Source organism: Chaetura pelagica, unplaced genomic scaffold (genome assembly GCF_000747805.2).
Source record: "Chaetura pelagica isolate M959 unplaced genomic scaffold, ChaPel_1.0 scaffold147, whole genome shotgun sequence".
NCBI lineage: Eukaryota > Metazoa > Chordata > Aves > Apodiformes > Apodidae > Chaetura > Chaetura pelagica.
The window spans coordinates 1,376,979-1,387,119 of NW_009954194.1; the positions used below are offsets into that span (position 1 = coordinate 1,376,979).

At 41.4% G+C, this 10,141-nt stretch overlaps 1 protein-coding gene across 1 annotated transcript; it reads right to left on the reverse strand.

The window, feature by feature from the left end:
* Positions 1-373: 373 nt before the first annotated feature.
* Positions 374-2,100, reverse strand: C1QTNF7 (C1q and tumor necrosis factor related protein 7). Its single transcript, XM_010003101.1, has 2 exons — positions 1,863-2,100; positions 374-1,183 (listed from the first exon to the last, which is right to left on the reverse strand). The coding sequence occupies exons 1-2, from the start codon at positions 2,098-2,100 to the stop codon at positions 552-554; spliced, it is 870 nt and encodes a 289-aa protein (XP_010001403.1). The 3' UTR covers positions 374-551.
* Positions 2,101-10,141: the final 8,041 nt, after the last annotated feature.

Sequence of the window (10,141 nt, forward strand, 5' to 3'; positions counted from 1 at the left end):
GTTAATTATTAACATAATTTTTTTGTGAAAATACCAGATGGGACTGCCCTTGTGACCTGTTTAGCTGCATCCCAAAGCTGACATTCTTATTTTATTCCTCTCCTTTTTAAAAATCAATGTTTTATCTGTTTTGAATGTGCTTCCTGCCTTAGAATGTCCAAAGATGATATTGCTGCCAATTATTCAATTTTACTTTAATGTCATATACAAAATATCCATTCTACATTGCAACTTAGCATATTTTATATAAAATCCTTAATACAATATCTTAAGTTTAAATAGTATTATAAACATAACTTGCAGGAGGAGTCAGTCCTGGAGTGACACAGTCTTTTGTTGATTACAGTTGCTTTTGATATCCCTGCTGTTCAATAAAAATCCAGGTTAGATTCTAGAAGGATCCTTATGAACGCAGACTGGGCTCCTATCAAAGCAAAAATAAATTCCCACATTACTTTTTTTAAAAACTTTGTGCCTCCCTATCCCTTCTTCAGCTAGATAAAAGCCTGTGCTGGGGTGTCCAGCTTGAATGTCATTTGATATCATCTGCTTCAGAGATCATCTTCATCCGATAAAGCGTCAAGGTAATCTGTATCAACATATAAGAGAAATCCAGAAAACAAACTGTCTGCCCACGTTGGATCAGAAAAGAGACCATTTTGGTCAGTGTAGAAGATCTCAAGCCATACTTCATCTTCTGGCTGAAGGTAAATCACTGTGGATCCAGAAGCTACATCATGGTTGCCTGTGTTGGCATCAAATGTCTTTATCCGGTACTTCCCATTGTGAACCAGCCCAATTGCAAGATGCTTGTTTGCTAAGGTGATATCGTAAGAAAAATAATAAATCCCTGGGATGGCACAAATAAACTTCCCCGTGGAAGGGTTGTAATGCTCTCCCTCATTGAAGAGTACTTTGTTAAATACAATTGGTAATCTTTCCTCTGGGTAGCTGGTGGTGATGCCAACTGAGAAGGCAGATTTCAGCACTATCTGTCCACACTTACAGACCCCTGGGGCGCCTGGCTCTCCTCGGTCTCCTTTATCTCCTTTAGGTCCAGGTAGGCCAGCTGGACCTACTTCACCTTTGGCACCAGTCAATCCTCCAGGTCCTTTTTTACCAGACTGACCTTGGTCTCCTTTCTCTCCAGCTGGTCCTAATGGCCCAGTCTTTCCTCTTAGACCTTCAAAAACATTTTAAATTAGTTAATTGTTGCACATACCATCTCAGTGAATGACTGTGTGGGCTACTGTGTGTGCCTGAACAAACAAGAAAAACACGGTCAGAATTTCAAAATACTCAAAAAAGACTTTCAAAATCTCCTAGTAAGTTTGTGAAAGGAATGGCAGGTTGGAACAGAGGACTGGGCTCTGCAGCCTGGGGATCCTTTGTTTCTATACTCCTACTTTTTCTTTATATGTCTTGATTACACCTTGAAGAATTTGATGACTAATCAATCAATTGCTGACTGAACTAGGGCCACTGCTGCAGGGACAGACAGCAGTGTAGCTACCTCTATAATGATACTTGTGCACTAAATGTCTCCTACTATTTGGGCATTTTTGGTGTGAACCTAAATACCTGCTAATCTTTTATTCCTAGCTAATGGCACAAATGCTTCAAACTTTTTCTTAGCAACTATGTGCAGGAAGGCTATGCATTTATATTTAGTTACACCAATTTCAGTCTATAACTACAGACATATCTAAAATATATCTTCATATATTTTCTTTCTCTCACTGTATATACCTGCATCACACTGAAACTCACACAGGCACATATACACTCATTCATCGTATATGTCTTCATGAAAGGTCTAACTTTGTTGTACTAGTGTGTTAGGTTACATAAATATTCAGTACCTGCACTCCCCTTTTCACCCTTTTCTCCCTTCCTGCCATCTCTGCCATCTCTTCCTGGAAGCCCAATGCGTCCATGTGGCCCAGGGGATCCACCAGCTCCAGGGGGACCCGCAGGGCCTGGCAAACCAGGGATGCTACAGATGTATCTGGTGTAGTAATTTTCTCCTTTGAACTGGCTTTGAAGAGGTTGTTCACTTGTGTAGATGGCAAAGCTTGTAATACAAAGCAACACAATCATCCTTGGGTCTGAAATAAATAAATAAGAATTATACTATTTATGCATATTATGGCACTGTAGTCACATGGAGATTACTCTGAATATGCCAAGAAGTGTGACACTGTGGTGCATTGTGCACAGGTCCATGTGCAGAGATCTGCATTACCAGAATCCATGTAGGAAGCAAGGAGGAAACTGTCAGGTTGGACTTTTCCTGGCCACCATGTATGTTATTCTAGGTCTTTTAAGTAGCCTTTAAACTGACATAGTATAACTGGTGAATACCAGCTGTTTTGGACCTAATTTCGACAGGTTAAAAAAATAATCCAGATTTTTCAATGCAAAGACCTTTTCTTGCACAGTTTATTTTGCCTGTGGAAACTGTGTAAGCTTTACAGAGAAAATCCCTCTTGCTGGAGGGAGTTATATCTGTGCTAGGAGGATGTGCCCATAGGTGCAGTTTCTTCTAGTGAGGACACAGCTTATACTTTGATTCCATTTTGAAATTTGCCCTTATGGTTACAGATAAATCTACAACCTGAATAGCAACAGCAGAAACATGCTGAGCCTGCAAAATGGATACCAGTAAGAGAGCTTTGATGCCTGGTTGGACCACAGCACAAATAACCCCTTTACCCTAATCAGTCAGGTTGAATCAGGCAGCTCCCCTGTGGGGAACAGATGGGGTGTGAATGGCTGCTAACAGGTTGGGGATTTTTTAAGCCTGGCTAGGGCTGTCATATCAAATTAACAGCCTTGCAGTACCTCACAAGTAAATTGTTTAAAGCCTCATAGATTGTATTTGGGTGTTTTAATAAACAATTTAATGCAAATCAGATTTCTCTGTTCCACTACATACTGGTTGACTATGGAAGATAAACACCATACAAACAGGAATGTGCTAAGGAGTTGCAGTACCTGATGCACAAAGGTGTCTTAAATTAGTGTTGCATTAGCATGGAGTCAGTCATGGGTCAGGTGAGATTTTGCAAGTCAAGCAGTTTTTCCTAGTTCCTTTGCTGGCTTCTCAGAAGACTTGTGTGGAATTTTTTGCTGGCATTGCCCATTCCTTCACAGCTATTTTACAGCATTCAAGGAAATCAGAATTCACTGGTTTCTGTGGGGAGAAAAAGAAGAAATAGAGTGGGGGATTCAGAAAAATATCTGTGTGAATTCATTCTCAAACTCAAGAGTTAATGGTTCAGTGAAGTAAATTAACCTAGAATTGTTGTTCCCATTCCCTTCTTGGTGATACTGATTGTCATTAGGTGATTTAAACCCCCAAGCCATTATATTTATTTGCAGCTCATAATATTTTAACTGGTATATGGCATAGCCAAATCTATGCAGGGAAAAATATCAGCATATGCATGTACATATACACAGTCTGTATGAAGAATCTTTTCTGTTTTATAGAATATAAAATTAGAAACTGTCTTGGTATCATTGGTAAAGCAGAAAAAAGCATAAAAATATTGTAGTTGGAGAAAAATAAGCTAGGCTCCGAAGTTCTCTTCAGTGATGTATTTTCTGCTTTTCACATTATGCATCTTGTATCAAATTGGCAGAAACCAAACTATTAATTTTGCTGTCATTTGATAAAGCCCTACAGTACAGTCAGACACAACATCTTCCAAGAGTGGATTAACATGAATGCTTAACATTACAGCAGAGCAGCGAATGATGACTCCAAGGTAGTAGTTAGGTACAAGCACAAACTTCACAGTGACATTGGCTCTGATGTACTACTGAGTGTACCCAAATAAACCTCGTAGATTTTCAGAGGACTTAAAACAGGAACAACAAAGTTTCCTGCAGAGAACAACCACTTTAAGCATTTAGCCTGGAGGGAGCAGCTTGGAGGGAGTTCCTGCCTAAGACTGCACTTGCATTTTAAACAAACCTGATGGATAAGAAGCAGACATGACCTAAGGATCAAGGACTAGGACAAAGGCTGCTCTTTGCTATATGAAAGTCTAAATCAGCAGGCTAGATGTTCCCAGATGGCGTTGCATATAAGCCAAGCAAAAGCACTCTCAACAACTGATGATTTTGCCTGTGTCCAGGATCTTTTACAAATCAGTAAGAACCTTCACACAGCTGCCCCTGTACTGGCTGGTCAGTAACTTACCAATGCGTGAAGCTGTCTCCAGCTCCCAGACCTCTCCTGCTGTTCTTCTCACATGTCTACAGGAAATTAATTAGTCTAGGACATATCTTTCTACTAAGGCAATGGGGAAAAGTCATTTGAGGAAATTGAGTGGAACAGAGTTGTTGGGATAGGGATGTTGGGATAGGCCTTAGATGCCTGGAGCATTGTGGTTGGTGAACCGATGCGGGAAGGAGAAGGCACAGAGGGGAATACATGGGGCTTTCAACTATGAGTTGGGGATATTAAGGAGTGATGGGGCTGTGACAGAATGGTGAGACTGCAGGAAGGGGACCAGAGCTGGGATTGGGAGGAAATGGTGATGATGTTCACGGTTCTGAATTTAGGCTTGGAGGCAATACAGAAGGCTGCTTCCAGCAGTGGTACCCAACAAATTACATTTCTGGAAAACGTGCCTTAGGCCAGGGAATCAGGACTTCTCTTGCCCTTCGACTTCAGATTCTTGCATTTCTTTCTGCATAATGATCCAGTTTTAAAAGGAGAGGTGGAAGGTGCCTCTATTATTGCAGCAGTCTCTTGGAAAGTGTGAATCTTCTCAGACCAAGGACAGATGTATAGCATTGAACCCATGCCCCCTGTTTCCTGGTGAGTGCTCTAAAAACTAAATTGTAATGTTGAAGGTTAATGATAACACATAGCCATGCTTTTGAAATGTCAGGCTGAATTAGGAGGCTGAAATTAGAGATTTCAGTTCTCATGGGCTCATGAAGATAGAGGGTGGATTAACTAGTAGGCAGAAACTGAGTCATAAATTACACTTTGATTCTGGCTTCTTGCTGTCCTTTTCAAAGACACAAACTTTTGTCCATAAGCTGGGGTAGCAAACAATGTCATTTATATATGCCAAATGATTTTTTGAGGAGTTATTTTTTATTTATTTAATATTGAAAGCCAGAACAAGCTCATGTTATTCTTGTTCACAACAATAACAATCATCTTCATCAAAACCATCACCAAAAATAATAATGAGAATGGGATTAACACAGTATTAAAATAATGTTTTTCCAAGTTAAGAAAATAGCATTTTAATGGGTTCCAAATCCACTAGGTAGAGCAAGAGTGCCAAGGCATTCACTGGAAGACAATGGAGATTCTGATCAGTTCTAATATGCAGTGATTTCTGGAACAGCTTTTCTAAGTGAGGGTGGCAGGTTCATTTGTTCCATCACAGTTCAATTTGCACAAACAGTATAAACACTCTTGTTGTGCATACACCCAAAAGATCATCTGATTCACTGAATATTGGAAAAATATTCAAAAAGCTATTCTAGACCTACCACCTTTTTGCAGTCTGTTAAGTGACAGATCTAAAGAAGCATGACCAGCAGGCTGAAGAATGTGATTCTTCCCCTCTACTCCACTCTGGTGAAACCCCACCTGGAGTGTCCAGCTCTGGAGTCCTCATCACAGGAAAGACATGAAGCTGTTGGAGCGAGTCCAGAGGAGGGCCATGAAAATGATCAGAGGGCTGGAGCACCTCTGATACTGAGACAAGCTGGGGGAATTGGAGTTGTTCAGCCTGGATAAGAGAAGGCTTCAGGGAGACCTTACTGCAGCCTTTCAATACTTAAAAGGGACTTACAAGAAAGATGGAGACAGACTTTTTAGTATGGCCTGTTGCAATAGGACAAGGGCTAATGGTTTTTAACTGAGACTAAATTTAGACAAGACATAAGGAAGAAATTTTTTACAGTGAGGGTAGTGGAACACTGGAACAGGTTGCCCAAAGAAGTGGTAGATGACCCATCTCTGGAAGCATTCAAGATCAGGTTGGATGGGGCTCTGAGCAACCTGATCTACCTGAAGAGGTCCCTACACACTGAAGAGGGGTTGGACTAGATGACCTTTAAAGGTCCCTTTCAACCCAAACCATTCTATGGTTCTATGATCTACCTTGAGGAGATAGCCTGTATGTTATGTTCTCATTGAAGCAAGGTGCTGGGCAGAGGGTTTTTAACATCAAGCCTTCAGGAAATCTCACTTCATTACTAATATACTCAGTCTATGTCATTAAATTTTTTTAAGCTTAGAAATCAAGTTTTGAGACTTCCTGGTATATGATCTAATCGTCCTCCCTTGTCCAGCTATGCAGGTTTTAATTCTAAAATTTCCTAATTGGCATTGTTTTGAAACAATCCTAGAAGACTTCCCTTGAATCTGTTATAAATAAAAGCTGGGTGAAAGCCAGCAATTTTTAGTCACAAGTTATCCTGGCTGTGCTTTTACTTTTGTCTTCCCTTACTAGATTTGAATTAACTTGCATTGCATATTCACATCGTTTTGAAGAGGAGATGGTGTGTTTAAACTTCCCTGTGCATAAAGATGCAGACAAGACATAGGGATGCTCCTGGGCCTTTTCTCTCTGCATCACTGGCAATGGCTTAGTGGTGCAGAACGAGGTAGACTGTACATTCTCTGGCTCTCTAAGAGCAAAGGCCTGTACAATCTCACATCACTACCTTGCATCCCCACTGTGGGACTATAGACCTTCTCTAACTCTCCCATCCAGGAGAGCTGTGGTGAAGGAGGTAATAAGTCAGGATGGGAGGAAGAGAAAGACACTCTCAGCAATTAGTTTGAAATCTTACTGGCTATGCTTGTCTTTGCCCTCTCAAAACATGATGCATAAAAATCAGTTGTGTCCACATGCCTGTAAGGTCCAAACCTGCCATTCTATTTGCCACCACCACTGACCTTGTTAGAAAGCCTCAGAAACAGTGGCTTGCAGTTTAGCACACCACACTCTGCAGTTTCATTGTGCTGTATGATTTTTATGCTATTTAAAATACAAGACTTAATTATGGATTTTTTCCCGCAGATATTTTACATTGATCATTCACCTTCAGCTGGGCACAGGTTTATGCATCTCCAAGTTTGCTTTGTGTTATGGAGACCATGCTGGACTTCCACAGCTCCAGGTGTAAGACCATGCTTTACTCTAAGGAATCAAGACCATAGCTGGCCACTACCACAATCCTTGGGTTAGCTACTCAATCCAGCAATCTTCATATGGCTTTACATTGTCTTTACTTCCCTTGTGTAAGGAGAAGGGGGTGACCTGACACTTTCTGAGCAGTCTGAACTTTTGATTCCCTGTTCCAGAATGGTTGATGGTGCCCAAAGGGATCAATCAGCCAGTAGGAAGGAACATTAGTTAAGTATTTCTGAGAAAACAATCCTTAAAGGCCTTATTAGTAATGCTGACATTTAATGGTCTTACTTGCTGAAGTTTGTGCTCAGTCATGTTTGAACAGTCTCCTTCATAACTGCATTGCATGCAGAGTCTTCAAACACATTTCAAGCCTTCGTGAAAAACAGAATGCTTATAATCAAGAGCAGAAGTTCAATGTGTATTATATTCAAAATATCAAAGGAGTGGGAGTAATTTTATTTCTCAGTGTCTGAGTTGAAACATAGTGTCTCATTCTGGTTCCAGCCTTTCCTGTTACTTGGAAGGGTTTTTTTACAAAACATGCCCTAGAAACTGGTCAAGGCGCATATCAGTGAGAGAATCTGACTCAGCTATGGGGAATTTTAACGTGAGGACTGGCAGGCAAAGCAGTTTCACTGCCAGCTGTACCAGAACACACAGATAAATGAAACCTGACAAAATTTATCTTGACAGAGAGCCATGAAGCTGGGCCAGTTGCTTACAGTGAGCAATTAACATGGAGATAATCATATGTTTGCTTGCAATGTAGTGAAAAATGGCCAAGTTTTAGCACTGAAGACTCAGGATGCAAGTGTCTCTACACCTTGGGTACAGGCTTCTTTAAAAGATCTTCTCTGTTCTCTTAAAATAATAATAATAATATTAAAAGAGACAGGAGTCATAAATCACAAGCTGCCTTCAGGGACGATTTGCAATTTTCAGGGCTAGTTATGAATCCTAACTGGAGTCAAGTATGTGGAAGTATGTAGGCATCTGAAGATGTTTATAGATGTGTACAGCTGTGTGCCCATGGACTGCCTTTCAGTTCAGGCAGGCTTCCTCCTCTTGACTCCTCCTCAGCCCTTGCCAGGAGAATTTCCATCTTCTATCTTAGAACATTGTGCTTTACAAACCTTGTGATGATAGATGAGAAAACCATTTAGGCATGGAAAGAGACAAAACAGAGGGTGCAAAAGACTGCAGGGCACATGAGGACAAACAAAAACTAAAGTCATAGATCACAGCTGGAGGTCATATGGGATGGACTTCCACTGCCTTGTAGTCACTTGTGTTCACACCTGGGCTTTGTGAGCAAAAGTCCATAAAGAGCTCCCATCATGAGGACAAGCACTTGTTACAGACCAGCCAGCAAAGTGAGCTCAGGAAGCACACACCAAGAAAAAGCTTTGGGAACTTCACTGGATTTCTGGCTGAATATGTTCCAGTCCCCAGGCATGGCTTAGCTCTCATACCCTCAATGTAAATGTTATTTATTAGACCATGGACAACTCTGAAGATTAATTCTCCTTCACCCAGTTGCTTCTTTGGTGACAGCATATTGTACCAAGGAATAGTGCTCATCATTTGAAAAGATAATCATGCAGAGAAGAAAGCTTCCAGACCCTGAAAGGTCCTGCATATTGTTTTCTTCTGGAAGGTCATAAAATGGTATCACCTATGCAATATGCCTTTCTGGAAACCCTGCAGAAAAGGAGGCATCCAGCCAGAGACTACATTCTACATAAAACTAGGCAAAGACCAAAGGAGCAATTTAAATGCTCAGACAGGACTAAGTTGGTTGATTTCCCCTGAATCTCCCATAAACTTCTCTGCCAGAGGAGCAGTGGAAACTGTGACCTGGGACAGGGAGCAGCCGTGTTCAGCTGAGTAGCAACATCTCGTCCCTGTTCTGTTGTACATGGAAGACAACATCTGTCCAGGACTTGAGACAAAATAATTTCTTCACACTGCAAACAGTCATAGGAAAGTTAGCAATATTTTTAAGTGTACAGAGGATTTCTCCATACTGCTGTTGCAATACAGCAAGCCACTAGCTTTTCCGAGAGGAGAACTGGAAATTCGGTCCACATGGGCAAATCCCCAGCTAGCAATGGCTTGCTAAACACTGTGGTGCTGCAATCCAGGTGATATTGCAAACAGTGCTTAATGTACTGGAGAGTGCAAAGGCAGACTAAAGTATAAATTTTCTAACTTAAAAGTATGGGTAAGAATGCATGTCTGACAAGACTGTGGAGTACTAATTACTTTTTATTTATATGACATTTAGAAGGTGGAAGGCATTGTAAAAACCCTATAGTATGAATTTAATTATCTTAAACCACTCTGAATTTTATTACTGAGAATTTATATGTTGTGGCATAAAAGCAGGAATTTCTAAAGTCCTCCATGCTAGCCAAGGTGTGCTCCCAGGAACAGCAGAACTGCACAACAGAGCTCAGGTAATTACAGTCCTGAAAAAAACTCACTACAATTCCCAGGTTCCTGCTTGAGAACCTTCAAGAGAGAACTGCACAATTGTGGTTGGGCTGAATTCCATGCAGATTCTACATGTTATGATGTTTCCCACCCAAGCCCACCCTCTGGCAATCCCGTTGGTACCCAGCAAGCACTCACATGGGACCTGGTTGATAGGCCTGATGACAACTTGACATCTTGTGGAGGTGTTTGTGTTGGGCAAGGGCTTGCTGCTCCCTAGGGCTGGGAGTGGTGGAGCTCCCCACAGGGTGGCAGGGCAGGGTCTCCCCAGCCAGACCTTGTCCCTTCACCCCAGCCTGGAATCAGCTGGAGGCACCTCTAGCATCCAAGGCCATTCACTGAGGCACATAGCCAAGTCATGTCTTTCAGGATTTGCTCTTGCTCTCATCAGTCTCCCAGACTGTTTTGATTTGCAGGGTCTCAATCTGAGTGTTTTGGAGAGGAGAGGAGAGGAGAGGAGAGGA

Excerpts from the sequence above, each read along its gene's own strand:
- C1QTNF7 (XM_010003101.1), bottom strand. The coding sequence starts at position 2,100 with ATGATTGTGTTGCTTTGTATTACAAGCTTTGCCATCTACACAAGTGAA. Across the intron at positions 1,184-1,862 it reads GGGTGAAAAGGGGAGTGCAG|GTCTAAGAGGAAAGACTGGG; the intron begins GTACTGAATATT and ends ATGTTTTTGAAG.